Raw genomic sequence first — 19,476 nt, forward strand, 5'->3', positions numbered from 1 at the left:
GCAGAGGAGGGGCAGAGAGAGAGGGAGACAGAGAATCCGAAGCAGGCTCCAGGCTCTGACCTGTCAGCACAGAGCCCGACAGGGGGCTCGAACTCACAAACTGCGAGATCATGACCAGAGCCAAAATTGGACGCCTAACCGACTGAGCCACCCAGGCGCCCCTGCATATTTTTCTGATTCAGCACACTGAATATATCCTGCCACTGCTTTCTTGCCTGCCAAGTTTCTGTGGATAGGTCTGCTGCAAACCTGATCTGTCTTCCCTTTTAGGTTAGGGAACTTTTTTTTTTTTCCTTGCTGCTTTCATGATTCTCTCCTTGCCTGGGTATTTTGTGAATTTGATTATGATATGCCTTGTTGGTCGGTTTTTGTTGAATCTAATGGGGGTCCTCTGTGCTTCCTGGATTTTGATGTCTGTGTCTTTCCCCAGGTTTTGTAAATGTTTTCCGCTATCATTTGCTCACATAACCTTAATAACCCTATTTCTCTCTCTTCCGCTTCTGGGACCCCTATGATTCTGATGTTGTTCCTTTTTAATGAGTCACTGGTTTCTCTACTGCTTACATCATGCTCTTTTGCCTTCATCTCCCTCTTTTTTTTTCTGCTTCGTTATTCTCTATAAGTTTGTCCTGTATATCACGGATTCTCTGTTCTGCCTTGTCCATCCTTGCTGCCACTGCATCCATCCGGATTGCAGCTCAGTTATATTATTTTCAATTTCATTCTGGCTATTTTTTACTTCTTTTATCTCTGCAGAAAGGGATTCTAATCTATTTTCGACCCCAGCTAATATTCTTATTATCGTGATTCTAAATTCTGGTTCAGACATCTTGCTTGTACCTGTGTTGGTTAAATCCCTGGCTGTGGTTTCTTCATGCTCTTTCTTTTGGGGTAAATTCCTGCTGAATTCTGTGGTTCAGGTTGTGCAGATTGTTGTGTTAGTCCTCCGATCAGTGTTCTAGGTGTGTAGGATGGTTTCGTGTTGGCCTGGCTGTATTTCATGGATGGGAGACACACACACAAAACTTCCATGTTGTTCCGCCATCTTGGCCCCTCCCCCCATTCACAAATATTTTAAAAACTTATCTCAGGGTACCTGGGTAGCTCAGTCGGTTAAGCATCCAACTTAGGCTCAGGTCATGATCTCACAGTATGTGAGTTTAAGCCCCACGTGGGGTTCACATTGGGCTCGCCACTGTCAGCGCAGAGCTTGCTTCAGATCCTGTCTCCCTCTCTCTCTGCCCCTCCCCTGCTGGCTTGCTTGGTCTCTCTCAAAAATAAACAGTTAAAAAAATTATCTCAATAGATGTGAAATAAACATCTTTTAACATTCAATATTCATTCATGACAGAACTTAGAAAACTAGTATTATAAGGGAACTTCCTTAATATACTTGTAGCAGAAAGACCCTAAGTGACCCCATAATATCTGCCCTTTAGTGTTGTCACCTTTTCTTTATAAATCTTTTCGCTTAAGATCTGTGACTTGACTCTAGCTATTAGAATATGGCACATGTAAAGGAAAATTGCAGACATAATTAATTCAGTTAATTCAGAGTTAATCCAAAGGAGGATTATGCTAGGCAACCCTGATCTAATCACGTGAACACCCTTCAAGGAGGACTGAGCCTTCGCTGAAGTGACATTCTCCTTGCTGGCCTCCTAAACTAAGCGGCCGTATTGAGGAAGTCTGCGTGGCCAAGAACAAGGAACAGCCTTGCTCTAGGCTGAATATTTGTGTCCCCACTCACCCAAATTCATGTGTTAACTCTTAATGTTCAACGTGATAGTATTTAGAAGTGGGGGATTTGGGAAATGATGAAGTCACGAAGGTGGAGCCCTCATGAATGGGATTAGTGCCCTTATAAAGGAGGGCTGTGAGAGCTCCCTTGGCCCTGTGCCAAGCAGGAAGACCAGCGTCCATGAACCAGAAAGCAGGCCGTCGCTGTACACTGAATCTGCCAGTGCCTTCATTTTGGACTTCCCAGCCTCCAGAACTGTGAAAAATAAAACTTTTTTTTTTTTTCCATAAGCCTATGGTATTTTGTTAGAGCAGCCCAAAAAGACTAAGACAAGTGTCTGGGAACGCTTAGGACCTAAGCCTCCAACTAGCCTCCAACTGGCAAAGAGCTGTGGAAATGAGTCCAGTCATACGGTCACAAGGAAATTCTCTTATAAACAAACTCAATGGGCTTGGAAGCAGATTCTTCCCCGTTGAAGCACCCAAATGGGGAAGCGCAGTCTAGCAGACACTTTGAGTACAGCCTTGTGAGAACCTGAACAAAGGACCCAGCTAAGCCATTGCTTAGCTTCTGGCCCATAAAAATGTGAGATAAATGCGTGTGGCTTTAAGACACTGTGTGGATGGTGATCTGTTGTAAACGGCAAGAGCAAACTAAGAGACTAATAAAAGACGCACACTTTTAAAAACCCCACTATCTACATAGTTATAGAAAACTACTTTTACATGTTGCAATTTCAAGAAGACATGAACACTCACTATCCTCACGTTTACTCAACGTCATTCTTGTAGTAGGAAAGAAAAAAAATGAAAGCTCTAGGAATTGGAAACAAAAATGCCACTATTTATAGATTATATGTCACTGCATGTACCAAATCCAAAAGAATCTGCAGAAAAAACACTCGAGTAAGAAACAATATATTGTGGGGAATAAGCTTAGATAATTAAAAGACTAGTTGTTTGGAAAAATCAGTATAAGAAATGTCTTTCCTTACAAACTGTTGGCCGATTCGATGCAATTCCAATGAGAACCGGCTTTGGAGAGCTTGCCAAGTTGATTATAAAAGACCCGTGGAGCCCTTCTTCCTTTCTTCTTTCTCATCCCCAACATTTTAGTTCCCAGTCCTAGAAACAGAGGCATGGAGTTGTGCGGGTCCAGAGTGAGGTGTTAGAGCTTAGAATGGGGAAGGCATTATGTGTAGGACAGTCACCCTGCACAGTGTTGGAGCTCAAGTGAGAGCATCCCTGAAAAGTGAATGGTATAGAATAATGAAGTATCACAGACTGAACAGGGTAGGGAGGCATCTGCACAGGGGAAGAATAGCCCAGTGGGGGTTTTCAGAACCTGCAGGGGGGCAAGTCATCTGCAGAAGAGGTGGCCTGGCACAGGGTGTCTGAGAAAGGAGATATTTACATGTCTCAAAGTACTTCCCCATAAAATACTAAATAATTGGAAAGTGGAAAGTTAACATTCCAGGCGAGAAACCTGGCAGATACTACCTCCGGTGGCCAACATTAACATCACCAGTATGGGGACAAATCAAAATTGTAGGTCACATGATAGGATGCAAAGAGTAGGTTGTAGTGATACTCTTGCTAAACATGTATGGTCTGAATTTTACCATAAGGAAGCCTAAGAAAAATCCACATTGAAAGACATTCCACATTACTGGAATTTACCCGTCAAAAGGTTAAAAGTCATGAAAGTCGAGGAAAGACAAAGGAACTGTTCTGGAGTGAAAGAGACCAAGACACACAATTCAATACATGGCTCTAAACAGGACCTTCCTTGGTATAACGTATACTACAGATAAGTGACCAAACTTAAAAAGAATTATGAGGAATAAATGATAGAATTATACTGAACCCTTGAACAAAAGAGTTTTAATGGGTGCACTGACTACACACAGATTTTTTTTTTTCAGTACTGGAAATGTAATTTCTTTTATAATTTTCTTCATGGTATTATTTTCTGTAGCTTACTTTAAGAATATAGTATGATACGATAATATACAAAAGATTACTGGTAGTAGTAGTGGTTAAGTCTTTGGGGGTCAAAAGTTGTTCATGGCTTTTTGACTGTGGGGGGGCGTGGTCAGAGCCCTTAACCCCGTTGTTTAAGAGTCGAGTGTATTAGAGTTAATGTTCTGATTGTGAAGGTTGTATGGTAGTTATGTGGAATGTACTGACTTGTAGGATTTAAATGCTACAGGAATCAGGCATCCCATTAGAAGTTTACTTGCAAATGGCTCTGGGGCGGGGGGGGGAGGTTTTTTTGTTTTGTTTTCTCTAATTTTTCTTGTCTCTAACTTTGTTTCCAAAAAGCAAATCAAAAATAAATGAATGAATAAATAAATAAATAAATAGAAAAGTTGAAAAGCCTTAGGCAAATCTTATTTCTCCATGTGGAAAGAGCTACGAATCAGTGTTTACAATTAAAATTATAGATAGGTTTTATGGTAGTATAAAAAAATTGTGATATGTACAAACATTGGCAATAGGCATAGCAGGAATATATCAACATAATGTCTAAATCTTTAGGCCCACATATAGTCATAAAAATTGGAAAATACAAAAAGCCATCCATGAACACTACTGAAGTATTAATGACAACTTGGTTGTTTGGGTGCTGTTCAAACCGCTGGTAGTGGAGCAGTCTGATGTATGTAAAACACTCTAGTGCTGGTTTCCATGTACAAAATGTGCTTAAAAGTTAATGAGATGCCAAGAAACATAGTTTAAAATATTATAAAGATTTTCATTACACACATATGAAACAAAAACATTTTCCTTTAATCAAGACTTTGCTGTATAGTGTGTTCAATTGCGAAGCAATGAAAATGTTTTGTAAGCATCCAGTAAATTTTTTCTATTTATTTTTCAAATTGTATAATTTTTGTTCAAAATCTGTACATATTCTCGTGACGCTTTCCATACTGGATCTTGATTTAGAATTGAATCATCAGTAGATACTAAAGGATTTCTACAGGATCCTCATTCAAGTTTGGTAGCAGCTGAAAAGGAAAAGAAAGAATTATCTTCTTTCTCCAAAATACTTTTCACTACAAGTGATTAAAAGAAAAGAAAAGAAAAGAAAAGGAAAGGAAAGGAAAGGAAAGAAAATAGAAAAAAAAAAGTTGGGGCCTTTATGAGTGTTAAGAAAAATGAAAAATACCTATGTACAACTGCAATATGAAACCCAAGATTAGTATTAAATATATTTTGCTCAGGGTTGCACACTGAATTAATTGCTATTGTGGATAAATGTCAGAGTTTCTGTTTTTTTCATTACAAGATGAAAGTACAAGATGAGGACACAGTCCACCCTGAACAATCATAAACTATAAACCGAAAAATCAAACAGGCATTTCCAAACAGAGCCAAGTATACAGATATAAGTGACAGGTATGAAACATAGCACTACTGGAACATACGGAAGGGACATCCCAGTTTTGTGTCAATATTGTCTGCTCTTTGGTGAAGGTGATATGTCAGCTGATACCTGAAGGATAAGGAAAAAGTATGCTAGGTAGAGGGAAGAAGCACATACAAAGAGCTAGAAGTGAGGAAGAACACTTGTGCAATTAATTATGAGTAGTTTAGTTTGACAAGGTGCTAGAGCAAAGCAGCAGAGTAGGGCAAACAGTGAGAGACAAGGCTGAATCATCTGGCAAGAAGCAAACTGATTTGGGGGTTTTCATTCCATGCTAAGGAATTTGAAGTTTTACCCAAGGGCAAGAGCAATGACAAAATCAATGAGTGAAGATTGAAACCCGTTAACTGTCAATGACAGCTATATGACCTCTAATTACTTAACCAAGCATTACTAAGACGACTTTGGATTTTTGGGTCTTCTATCACTAGCAGAAACAACAATTTGATAAAGCAACCTTTTCTGAGACTTGTGCAGGTTGACAGTTCCATAGGGATGGCACCAGTGAAGGAAGATTATCGCCAGAAATAATAACAGATATATAGACTTACGGAGATTGAAAAAACTTCTTTAACGTTTATTTATTTTTGAGAGAGAGACAAACCACAAGCGGGCAGGGGCACAGAGAGAGGGAGACACAGAATCTGAAGCAGGCTCCAGGCTCCGAGCTTTCAGCACAGAGCCCTCTGTGGGGCCTGAACCCACCTGAGCTGAAATCAGTCGCCCAACCGACTGAGCCACCTGCTTGCCCCTAGACTTGTGGGAGATTTTAAAAGAGCTATGACACATGAGGACTAAATGAGGAAGAAGTGTGTTCTTCATTATGCTCATGCTTTTACATTTTTTATTAGCTATGTACAAAAAAATGTGAATGTAGTATCTATTATCCAAACAATGGAAAGGGATGCCATTTACTATTTATATTTTATTTCAGAAATCAATGATATCTAACTTCATACATTTTGGCAACATACCTTCTTCTAGTGCTCTGGTTATTCTTTTCTCCAACTCCCGCTGCGTCTGAAATAAGGCAAATATTATTTAGAATGTGCAAGGTAAGCAAAAGACATGGTAGGAATTATATATAGCTTAGGACATGTGGTCTTGAAATAATACTTGTAGAGATTAAACCAAAGTTAGGGATTGCTTAAACAGAAAAACTATCACATGAATAAAATAAATTCCTACCTATTTTATTTTAGTTTTAGATAACGGAGAACAGATACATACATACACGCACACACATATGTATACATATATACGTGTGTGTGTGTGTGTGTGTATACGTATATAATGTGTATGTTATATATATAATATATTATGTGTATTATATTAATATATATAATGTGTACATTATATATATATATATATATATATATATATATATATATATAATGCTATTTAAGTGAGTCTGATAAAAAGCACAATTAATATTGATCTATTGAATATGTATAATCTCTGAAAAGTGATGTTGGATATTACTGGTACAAAAAAGTTTAAATAAGAATCATATTGTATACTGAATTATTACTTGGAAATGATTAGAAAAACTGCCATTTATGAAAGTTTAATCAGTTTTTTACCTTAATGAATTGTTCCTTAAAATGGGCTTTCCATTTTTTCACTTGTAGAAAAACAAAATTTGAAGGAATGCTTTTTGCTGTTAATTTTTCAGGACTGACTCTTAAATACATATAAAATGAAGAAAGTGGGACTGTCTTACTGTCATGTGGAAATTCTACTGGCAAAAATTGAGTAAAAACGTTTTGGTATCTGTATTATGACTAAAACACTTATTTCCTTTCATATGCACACAAAGATTTCAGAAAATCTCTTTGAAGAAAGGAAAAATAGAGGGTTACAACAGTTTCCAAATTTAGCTTCTGATTTATAACTTTCTCCATTAGAGATAAGGAAAACAGTATACAATTTTCAATTGTAACTTTGTTTCCTTTCTCCAAATTAGGACCAAGTTTTGAAACACTTGACTTATTAAAGTTATGGTTATCCACTTATGAAATGTGTACGAATATTTCCAACTACAGGGGACCCATGAATAACACAGGGGTGCGGTACAGTCAAAAACCTGTATATAATTTTTCATCCCCCCAAAACTTATTACTAATAGCCTACTGTTGACCGGAAGCCTTACCGGTAACATAAACAGTCGATTCATACATGTTTTGTACAGTAGAATAAGCTAGGGCAAAAAATGACATTGAGAAAAATGGAAGGAAAAGGAAATACACTTACAGTACTGTACAGTATCCAAAAATAATCCATGTGTAAGTAAAGTAGACCCGCACAGTGCAAAACCATGCTGGTCAAGGGTCAACTGTATATTACAACTGTTCCTGTCGAGAATGGTCTTATTTAGATCTTTCTTAGACAAGGTAGCCTCTCCCTGAATGCCCCAAACGGGCTCCAAAATAGTGTACAGGACATAATCAACAATGCGGTGATAAGGATTCAAATGTCTACAAATTCGGGTGTGAGGACAAATGTTTTGGCTGACATGTTTCCCAATATTTTCAGAGACTGTTTTCCCTAATACCTTTTTTTAATTGAAGTATAGTTGACATAACAATGTTACACTAGTTTTTCAGTATACAAATTCAGATTGGACAATTGTATACACTATGCTATGCTTGCTACCATATGTGTAGTTACCCTCTGTCACCATACAACATTAATACAGTATTATTGACGATATTCCATATGCTGTATTCTTCATTCCTGTGACTTATTTACTTTATAACTGGGAATTTGTACCTCTTACTCCCCTTCATCTATTTTGCCCATACCTCTCTACCCACCTCCCCTCTAGCAACCACCAATTTGTCCTCTGTAGTTATGATTCTGTTTGTTCACTTGTTTTGTTTTTTTTATATTCCACATGTAAGTGAAATCAGATGGTATTTATTTGTCTTTCTCTGATTTATTTCACCCAGCATAATACCCTCTATGTCTATCAATGTTGTCACAAATGGCAAGATCTCATTCTTTGTGATAGCTGAGCTATATTTCATTGTATACACATTACACATTGTCTTTATCCATTCATCTCTCCATGGACACTTAGGTTGCTTCCCTATTTTGGTTATCGCAAACAATATTTCCATAAACATAGGGATGCATACAACTTTTCAAATTAGTGTTTTCATTTTCTTTGGGTAAATACGCAGCAGTGGAATTAATGAATATCTATTTTTAAGTTTTTGAGGAACCATAACACTTTTCTGACAATAGCATTATATTCAGGCCTTATAAAATGAATGGGACAACATTACTATACCAGACTTATAAAATTAATAACTCAATACCAGATGATGGGGGAAGGCTTTATTCAAACAATTTTATATTACATTAATAAATACGATATAAAATATAAACCACGTTTTTTATATGACATGACTTAAGGAGCTACCAAGGTAATGTTGCATCTTTTCCCCAAAAGCTCTTTTCCTAAATATTTACCTCTGTGACCTTTATCTTTATATCTAGGTAAAAACTGTGTTTCGGTGGTGAAAATAGCTTTCAAGTCCATGAATAAGAACACATGTGTACTTTTATGTATACCTTTCCATTGATCAGAAATATAAGAGTGTGAGAAAATTACACACAGAATGACTATATATCAGCAAATTTTAATTCAAAGAACATTTTTAAAGGATTTTTAATTAGAAGGATTTTCTCATTAACTGTTAGCATTCAAATATGGCCCATAGAAATCTAAGGTTCGGTTGGGGACACTGCAGGATTGAGGGGCAAGGAAGTCACAGCCGTAGTCTCCATCTCTCCTTTAGTTAGACAGCTCTACTTCTCTCTGTTTTACACAATACAGTTTAATGCAAAAAAAATACATTCTATTCTTTGAAAAAAATTATTTTGAAGGTATAAAAGTCACCAATTTAGTCAAAGTCCCGAATTTTGCATAATAGACAAAAAGGGCTCAGAGAGAATGCACTTTGCCTGAGGTCATGAATCCAACTAGATGCAGACCAGGACTACACTTGTGGTCTTACCAAGCCTAGAGTTCTATGCCAGTTACTTCCTCATAGTCAGGAAAAATATGTGTATTTTAAGTATAACTCAGAGAAAATGAATGCATAAAACGTTGCCATGTGGCTCAGTAATGCTTAGGTATGAAGCACACAATAGTAGCTCTCTAACTAAATTACAAATTTTAAAGTCATGAGTGAAAATAAAGGAACAGAAATTATGTTAACTCCTTTTAGTAGCTGTCAATTTTTAAGCACAACTTTTTAATTTTTTTTAATTTTTTTTAACGTTTATTTATTTTTGAGACAGAGAGAGACAGAGCATGAATGGGGGAGGGTCAGAGAGAGGGAGACAGAGAATCTGAACCAGGGTCCAGGCTCTGAGCTGTCAGCACCGAGCCCGATGCGGGGCTCAAACTCACGGACCCCAAGATCATGACCTGAGCCGAAGTCGGCCGCTTAACCGACTGAGCCACCCAGGCACCACAAGCACAACTTTTTTAAACCACAGGACAGAGAACTTTAAAGAGAAAATCTTTAGGTGAAGCAAGCAAGCTGAAACTGAGTAAATTCTTCCTGAAAGGATTATTTATTCCTTCCAAAGAAAATTTGATTTATCAAAATCAATCAACAAATGAGTGAACCCATGGTGTGGTTATTTATAGCAAAATTTGAAACCCAACACAGATTTCTCTTTCCCTTCTAGCATGCTTCTGCCTAACCTCTCATCATTCGTTGGTATGTACAAAAGACACAATTCACTTTATTTATAATTTAAATCCAGTCGGAATTTATAGGTGAACCTTCACTTCTCACGTGTGGACTTATCTCTCTCTCCCTCCCGACGGGAAGGGAGACTTACCTAACGGGTGAATTTGGGAGAAGGAGCTAAGCAGTGCTTATGTGTTTCTGAATCTCCTCTTTGAAAAGATGTGCCTGCCCACAGTAACATGAATTTGGGTCTTCTCTCAGCTCTGTGGTAAGCACCCGGCCCCTGGGGTGGGGGTCAAGCATTTGTTTCCTCAATTTACAAATGTGTGGGGAAGTGCCCAATTTGGGAGGAAGCCCAAAGTGGCTAACATAACCTAAATCATATCCTCCAATTTGTTAGTGTGTATTAGTAATAAAGCTACTAAGTTTATCTCCATCTCCCTGTCTCCTGTGTTCTGAATTTAGAAAGAGAAGAGCAGGGTTACTTGCCGCCTACCCAGTGTCACCTGTCACAGCTCCACCGAGAAAAATGACTAGACAACACTTACAGAAACATTCTCTTCTTCCTTGACTTCATAACTAACGTACATTGTTCAAAAGCAACGCCCACTCGAAAGAGAGAAAAAGTTGAAAGGAACCATTTTAGGAACAAACATAGAAAGTCAGACAAACCGAGGACACAGAGGAGTACATTCCAAATGAAAGAACATGAAAAAACCTAAGAAAAAAAAACTAAGTGAAACAGAGATAAGTAATGTACCTCATAAGAGTTCAAGGTAACGGTCATGAAGATGCTCAGTGAACTTGGGAGAAGAATGAATGGATCCAGTGATAACATCAGAAAGAGATAGAAAATATAAAAAAGAACCAATCAGAGCTGAAGGATACAATAACAGAAATGACAAATACACTAGAGGGAATCAACAGCAGATAAGAAGGTGCAGAAGAACAGATCAACAATTTGCAAGACAGGGTAGTAGAAATCATCCAAGCCGAAAAACAAAAAGAAAAAAGAATTATAAAAATGAGGCTAGGTTAAGGGACCTGTGGGACAACATTCAGAAATCATCGAAGCCGAAAAACAAAAAAGAAAAAAGAATTTTAAAAATGAGGCTAGGTTAAGGGACCTGTGGGACAACATCCAGTGTAATAATACTTGCTTTCAAGGGGTTCCAGAAAAAGAAAAGACAAAGGGGCAAAGAACTCATTTGAAGAAATAAAAGCTTCATTTTAAAAATTCAAATATTTGCTTGATTTAGCTATTTATAAAATGGTCTACAATCACTCATCAAGATAGTTTATAAAAATAGAAACAAAGGTGGTATAAGTCAAAAAAAAAGGAAAAAGAAAAAAGAGTGCCATACATAAGAAAGCAATTAAAGATGTATTTTCGTGTAAGAAAGTAGCAACACTTTTAACTTAAAAGAGAAATTTACCTTTTTAGTGTTACAAGTTGATTTAATTCATGAAAAGGACTTACCATGGATTCTTTTTTTTTTTTTTTTTTAGAGTAGCCTCCATGCTTAGCGTAGAGCCCAATGCAGGACTTGGACTCATGACCCTGAGACCAAAACCTGAGCTGAGATCAAGAGTTAGACACTGAACTGACTGAGCCACCCAGGCACCCCCATGGATTCTTTTAAATAGTAAACATTCATATGTCGTTAAGTGTTTGGAGGACGATCATTCACTGACATACAGGGTTGGACAAACTGGATTATAGCAAAACTTTCAAATGTTAGTGAACCACTGCCAACTGAAAATAAGTCCAAGCATCTAAGTGTACCTGTGGTTAGCAGGCAATAACATTTACTTTCTAAAATCAAGTTTAAATGAAAGCTTTTCAAGAAATTTAACATGGGTAAGTTTAGTTATATTTACTGAATACAGTTAATGCTAGGTGTCTCTTGTGGCACACCTGGGTGGCTCAGTTGTTTTTAGTGTCCAAATCTTGATTTTGACTTAGGTCATGATCTCATGGTTTTGAGACCGAGCCCCACATTCGGCTCTGTGCTGAGCATGAAACCTGCTTGGGATTCTCTTTCTCCCTCTCCTTTTGCCCCTCCCCTTCATGCATTCATTCATTCTCTTGCTAAAATAAAATAAAAATAAGTATCTCTTAGAAATGAGAGATCAAGGGACTAATATATATATATATATATATTAATATTATATTAATATTATATAATTATATAATTAATATTATATATTAAGATTATATTAAATATTATATATAATATATTATATTATAATATATTATACATATTATGTTTTATTATATTAAAATTATATTAATATTATATAAATATAATATTATATATTATACTATATATATATATATATATATAATTTACCTCAGTTCTTTCTTAGCACATATAATGCTGACTTTTACTTCGTATGGGCTAGTTACTTAAACAACTCAGAATTTCGCCAAATTAAAAGCAACAACTATATCTGATATCTGAAACCCAAACTAAAACAGATAATATAACTAACCTTCCACAAGGAAGTCTCCCTGTCGTCATATGACGGCCGTGGGTTTAAGGTAGGAATCACTAAGTTTCCTCTTGGAGTAAGGTTTCCATTGAGCACTAAATTATTTTCAAAATGTCCACAATAAGGTGGTTCCAGGCCTGGGCTCATAGTAAGGGTCCTGAGTAAAGTTTGGTGCTGCTGTCTCTCCACAAGAAGTTTTGTATTGCTCTCTGACAGTCTCTCATTAGTCCTGTGAAGAGTAAAAAACACGAATACATTTTCTTTTTCCCTAAATCATTCCTAAATGACATACATTTTTTTAAGTTTCCATAATAGTAAATAGCATTTGCCATTGAATAGTGTTTTAACACCGAACGTGTGACGGAGCACACCTACTATCTAAAATTATACTTTTAAAATTGTTCTAAAGAAATACTTCTGTTTCCAGGGGGATTCCTTACTAACAATTCAAATTAGGGAAGGGAGAGAAGTGGTTATCAGTGATGTACATGGCTTAACAAATAATACTTGCTGTCTTCTGGAGTGGCTGTACTGACAGGATCCTTCAGGATGCCATTATATATACATACTTATATTTAGTAAACCTGTTTACAGATATAAAACTAAACCATCCCTCAAAGACATTTTCAAGCGTTTGCTTTCACCACTCTTGTACATTTCACTTATTATCTCAAAGAAACTGAGCATTTGACACTGAGGAATCATTGAGACCAACAATCTCTAGGGGAGATAGTAGATGACAGACGTGTGATCAGAAAGAACTAAAACAGCTACAGAGGCAATTAGCTTATAACAGTTACCAAGGCACTGGAGGCAGAATCTGCCCTTTCTGTCTTCCGTCTTCCACATGCCTCCCTCCCACCATGGTGCTCTTTTTAGCCATTTTGGGAATTATACTACCCTTCAGGCCTGTGTGAGTCTTTCTGTATTTCACCTGGATGCCTTTATGTAAAGTATAAAAAGCATAAAGGATGGTTTGCCTCAAGGCCCACTCTAGTAATCATACCAAAGATCACAATCAAGAGAATAAATGTACCAAGCTGCCAGGATGAGTAGTAGTAGTACTTGACCTTTTAGGTTAAAGATGTAATCTTCCAAAAAGAAACTCATCGACATTTCTATTTAGGGTAATTCGGACAAGCAATTTTATAATAATATACTTCTAAATGAGAAAGCTTCGAACAATCCACTTAAAGACTAGCAGATCCGATCAATGGAAAATATACAAGGCGGGGAGTGCGGGGGTGGGGGTGGGGGAAGAGGTCCTGTAAACCCGAAAAAAAGAGGAGGGATGCAAACTGTCCTGGACTAACATTTCAAAGGTAAGTTCACTTAGAAACCTCATTTTCCAAAATGACACGATCTAGTTGGCTTTCACTTCCTACTCATCTCATGATCTTGGCTCCACAGAAATTATGCTTTAGAGGCAAATTAATAAGCTAAATTTCTTGTCTATGATTCTGTTTTGACTTACCTGTTCAGCTTATTTCTCAAGGACTTTCTAACTTTTAATTCTTCTAGGTAGAGTTGCCTGTAGGTTTCCAACTCTGTTTTAGTCGAATCTTCTTGAGACATCTTCATTGTAGAGAGCTGAGATTCCAGATCTTTAATTCTAAGTTCCATTTGACTTCTCGTTGAAGCATGAGCATTTTCTCTTACCTGGTCCAAATTTTCTCGAGCTGCTGCTTGTGCCTAATGAAAAAAAAATTTACAGGATAGTTTCAAAATAGGTATAATCTGAATAATTAATTATACCTGTTTCCTTTAGTTCGGAGTCAATGTTTCAGAGAGAAATTTTAAATGCAAAAAAGCTCAAGTGTAAAATATTTATCATTAATGTCAACTGAATTAAATAGGATTTATAAAATTAAAGTTCAATCATTCCTGTATTAGTATTCACACAATCTGATAATTCAAATAATAGAATCAATGAGAAAATTTTAAAAGTCAACAATAAACTTAAGAATAATCCAAGTACAGTGCAATTTTTAAATCATAATTTTTCTTTTCCTCTTAATAGTGAGACTAGTTGTTTAAATCATCATTTTTTCTTATCCTCTCGATTTTGTAGGAATAATGATGAAAACTGAAATCTTTAAAGGGAGGAACAAATGCCTCCAGAAATCTACAAATTACCATAAAGCAAGTAGAGGAAACCCCTACAATACATCTATCCAAAATGTAATTTGCAGTGAAATGAATTACAGCACATTACAGATCAATTAATTAACCTGTAAAAACAGGTTGACTTCGTGTAATTTTTCTTCTATGTCCAGTCGTGCTCTTTCTTCAATCTCCCGTTTATACTGTTCCACTTGACCGCGTTCTACCATATTCATTTCCATAAATTGTTTCAATTTTACTACTTCTTGCTGTAACTTCTTGTTGTTGCTCTCTAGTTTTTCACGTTCTTCTTCGAAAGCTTTCATTGATAATAACTCTTGTTGAAGAACTTGATTTTTTGCATCCATGTGTAGACATTTTGAAGATGTAGTTTCCAGTTCTGTTGTAAGGACATCAGCCTGCATGAATAAAACACTATAGTTTTGAGGGGAGTGAAAAGAGTCTAACACAAAACTACTATGAAAAAAATTTTTTTTTCAGATTTTAAGTAATCTCTACGCCCAGTGTGAGGCTTGAACTCACAATCTCAAGATCAAGAGTAACTGAGCCAGCCAGGCACTCAAATTTTTAAATAAACTCATTTGCAATGAAATGTTACTTGTCTTAGAATGTGGAACCTTAAACAACTCAGAAAATCAAGGGCCAAGTTAAAGCCATCAGGTGTTACTGAAATAGATCTTTGCTATCATTCTCTTTTGTACACAACATTTGCACTTGATTCTATACTTTTATTTTTCTATGATTTTTTCATATCTTTCTTTCATAAAATAAGTCCCCTCTTAGGAGAAATTCTCTTAGCCCTTCCCCCATCTTAGCACTCTATAATTTTAAAAGAATTTTTAGCAATATAATATTGACTTATGTATGCCCAAGTCAAAAAGTACGTCCCAAGATAAGACTCTGGAAATAAGACTCTAATTCATGAATCTAGAAGTAATGATTCTAATGCCACGACCTGTTTCTGAACTGCAAATGTTTTATGCTAATTTGAAGTGCATTCCCAGGAGAAATGATTCTCCAGGATGTGTTAAGAAATCACATCTCCCAGTATAAAACTTTAATTGGATGATCCACATATGTTTTTGAGGCAAAAAAAAATAATTCTATACTGTTATCTTGTAATCCTTTGTTACTTTCTAGAAAATAAGAGATCATACTAAACAAAAACAACAACAACAAAACTGGCTGGAGTTTCAGTGATGCTGAGTTGGGAAGGACTTCCCTCCATTCTATATGACTGGTAAGACAAGGTGAGTGGATGTGGTGGTTTTATAAATTCGTTGATACTTCTGTGAAAATCACTCCCCTTAAATATATGCTGGCTTCAGTAACTGGTTTCTAGTGAACAGAATATGCAGAACTGCTGTGATTTTAAAGGCCCGCTTAGAAAATGTGATACAGCTTCCATCTGACTTTCTTTCTCTAGGGAAGCTCACCCTTAGAACCCAGCCACCACGTTGTGAGGAATCCCAGGCTACCTAGTGAGTCTTCGTGTAGATACTCCAGCTGAGACTAGCCAACGTCCTAGCCAAAGGCCAGCCTCAACAGCCAAACACGTGCGTGAACAAGCCTTTAGATGATTCTAGTCTCCAGCTTCCAGTTATGCCAGCTGATGCCAAATGAAGAAGAAATGAGTTGCCCTACTCTGCTTTGCCTAAAATAAGATTGGTGAACAAGAGAAATGCTGTTTTGAACTACTAGGTTTTGAGGTGGCTTATTATGCGGCAGTAAATTGCTACCACAGATACTGACATTAAAATGGTGTGCTGCTATTCAAAAAAACCTAAAACTAAACTTCCTTTGAACCAGGAGGTAGGCTGAACCTGGAAAGATGTAGAAAAGCATAAGAATGAGACCCAAAAAGGGCCTCCACAAGACTCTTAGTGGAAACCTGATGGCCTGTGAAGAGGCTGACAGCAAGGGTTTCTAAGCAAGTGAAGAAAATGACACTGGAGGAAAGGGAAGTCATGCTACAAAATACCTGAAAGTAAAACGGATAGGAAAGAGAAACTAAAGAAAGACTATGCAACTGAAAGGAACCAGGACTGACTGGGTTCAAGTATCTGTTTCTCATTTACAGCCTCTCTACATGTTGAACTGTCAAATAATGCTAAAATAAAGAAATGGCTTTTGGGTTAAGAGAAAATCCAGGGTGCTACCAGGAAAACAGAAAGATCTAAGGTATGCCTCCAATTTCTTTAAGGATCTTAAGAGTATAAGATGTTTTTAAAAGTGGGTTCCACACCCAACATGGGGCTTAAACTCAGCACCCAGAGATCAAGTGTCACATGCTCTACCAACTGAGCCAGCCAGGAGCCCCAGGAGTAGACGAATTTTAAAGGCATTGTCCTAAAAGAGCTTCACAGGAAACCTGAAGCAAAAAGCTTATCTCAAAAGGACTTGGGAGGGTCGCTTTGCTAAAACACGGCATGAAATCCAGTAATATTTACAGAAAACTAAAAAAAGGTAAGAGATTTATGGTAGCAAACATACTATTTGCTACCTTGGACTAAAAGAGACCAAATAGTGCAAAATGAAAAGAGGCCTTTGGGTCTTAGAAGTCCCACAGGGAGGAAGCAGGATAAAAAAACGGCTACAAATACACCTTATGAAAAGGAAGGAACCAAGAGCTCAAGGAGTAAAGAAAGGGAAGAGACAGGAGAAAGTATTCCCGTGGTTAGGATTAAGTCCTAACATAAGAACTGACAGCAGGCATCAGGCTATATTTCCAAACTCTTATGGACTAGGGTGCTTCCCATCTTCTTTTTCTGAATGGGTGAGTCTTCAGCAGTTGACTAGAATGTTGCATTTGTGAGTGGTAAATAACTGTCGCTTTCATTCTCAAGTCCTCATATTGAGAACACTTGCACTCAAGGGGCTATATTTTAGATACCATAACCCAGGCAGCTTATCCCCACTGCACCTGATTAAGATGGTAAGATCTCGGACTCAAGCCCTGAACCTGAGGCCATGATAACTGAGACTTGCAGGAGGTATTGGAGGGGGAGGGGAGTGAATGTATTTTTCAGGTGGGAGGAATACAAACATTTGTGGTCAGTGGGTAAATTATACTGCTTTTTCAAGGTGTCCATAGGTTTTAAATATTAATTCCACTAAAAAAAAGACCATGGAACAACCTTAGTGACTTGCTCCTAATGAACAGAATATGTGACTATGATCCTGTGTGTATTCCAAGCCTAGGTGACAAAAGGCGATTCTGCCTTGCTCTGTATCTCAGGCTGCTTACTTGGAATCTAGCTCCCCATTTAGTGAGGAATCCTAGGCCACAAAGAGGGTCTAGGTGTGTCAGTTTAAGTGTTTATGTTGCCTCCTGAACTGAAGTCCCAGGCAACAGCCAGCATCAACCACCAGACGTTAGTGAACAAATCTTCAAGTGGATCCAGCCCCAAACCTTTCAGTTGCCCCACCTGAAGCTGAGCGGGGCAGAGACTAGCTGTCCTGGCCACACTTTTCCTAACAGATTTGTGAACAAAAGAAATCTAACCTTTGGGCAGTTTGTTAAGAAAAAAAACAAAAATGATAAATTGAAATGTGGATAAAAAAAAAAAGAGATAAGACACATAAACTTGTATAGGAGAAATTGGTCTCCATTAAAGTAGGATGTAATAAATGTTAAGATTAATTTACTAACAACCAATGGTGCTAATGAGAAGAAGCAGATAACTAGAAGCAAGATCTAAGAAGTTTTTCTCTCAGTTTTTCCCCAGCTAGGATCATATTAGCTGCTCATTTTCCATATATGGCCTTTATTATGTTGAGGTATGGTTCCTCTAAGCCTACTTTGTTGAAGTTTGTAACATAAATGGATGTTATAGTTTGTCAAATTATTTTTCTGCATCTATTGCAATGATATGACTTTATGCTTTTTTGAAAATTAATATGATATATCACATTCATTGATTTGCAAATATTGAACCACCCCTGGAAACCAAGGATAAATCCCATTTGGTTATAGTGAATGATTGAATGATTTTTTTAATGTTTATTTATTTTGGAGAAGGAGCACAAGCAGGGGAGGGACAGAGAGAGAGGGAAACACAGAATCTGAAATAGGCTCCAGGGTCCAAGCTGTCAACAGAGCCTGACACTGGGCTCAAACCGACGGACCATGAGATCATAACCTGAGCTGAAGTTGGATGCTTGCCTCACTAAGCCACCCAGCTGCCTCTGCCCTCGCTGAATGATTTTTTAATGTAGTGTTTAAATGTTCAGTTTAATGTAGTGTTTAAAAGTTCAGTTTGCTTATTTTGTTGAAGATTTTTGCATGTTCATCAGAGATGCTGGCCTGTAATTCTCTCTGTGGTGTCTTTATCTGGTTTTGCTGGCATAGAATAAATTTGGAAGTTTCCCTTCCTTTTATGTTTTTCTGGAACAATTTGAAAAGGACAGGTTAAACTTTTTTTTTTTTTTTTTTTTTTTTGTATTAGCTCTTCTTTACATGTTAAAATTTACGTCTGAAGGCATCTGGTCCTAGACTTGTGTTTGTTGAGAGTTTTTTTATTCCTGATTCAGTTTCCTTGCTGGTTATTGATTTTTTTTTTCAAATTTTCTATTTCTTCTTGTTTTACTTTGGTAAGTTATATATTTCCAGGAATTTATTCAGTTCTTCTAAGTTGTCCAACTTGTTGGCATACATTTTTTCACAATATTCTCTCATAAATGTTTGTATTTCTGTGGTGTTGGTTCTTATTTCTACTCTCACATTTGTGGTTTTATTTATTTTGGTCTTTTCTATTTTCTTGTTGATTACTCTGGCTAACACCTTATCAGTTTTATTAATTTTTACAAAGAACCAGCTCTAGGTTTCATTGATCTGTTTTAGTATTATCTGTTTTTTGTTTCTCTATCATTCATTTCTGCTTTAATCTCTTTTTTTAAATTTTATTTTGAGAGAGACCACACATGAGTGGGGGATGGGCAGAGAGAGAGAGAGAGAGAGGGAAAAAGAGA

General features: G+C 36.9%; 1 protein-coding gene across 1 annotated transcript in view; it reads right to left on the reverse strand.

Annotated features, from left to right (window-relative positions):
- Positions 1-4,870: 4,870 nt before the first annotated feature.
- The window catches only part of LOC131495869 (ankyrin repeat domain-containing protein 26-like), a 168,276-nt gene continuing 153,670 nt past the window's right edge, over positions 4,871-19,476 (reverse strand). Inside the window, exons 20-24 of the mRNA XM_058701043.1 lie at positions 14,613-14,903; positions 13,856-14,073; positions 12,382-12,610; positions 6,148-6,193; positions 4,871-5,242 (exon numbers count right to left, since the gene is read on the reverse strand). Of these exons, the coding sequence (XP_058557026.1) occupies positions 5,232-5,242; positions 6,148-6,193; positions 12,382-12,610; positions 13,856-14,073; positions 14,613-14,903 (795 nt within the window). The 3' untranslated portion in view covers positions 4,871-5,231. The remainder of the gene's footprint in view (positions 5,243-6,147; positions 6,194-12,381; positions 12,611-13,855; positions 14,074-14,612; positions 14,904-19,476) is intronic.

This window comes from Neofelis nebulosa, chromosome 15 (genome assembly GCF_028018385.1).
Source record: "Neofelis nebulosa isolate mNeoNeb1 chromosome 15, mNeoNeb1.pri, whole genome shotgun sequence".
Lineage (NCBI taxonomy): Eukaryota > Metazoa > Chordata > Mammalia > Carnivora > Felidae > Neofelis > Neofelis nebulosa.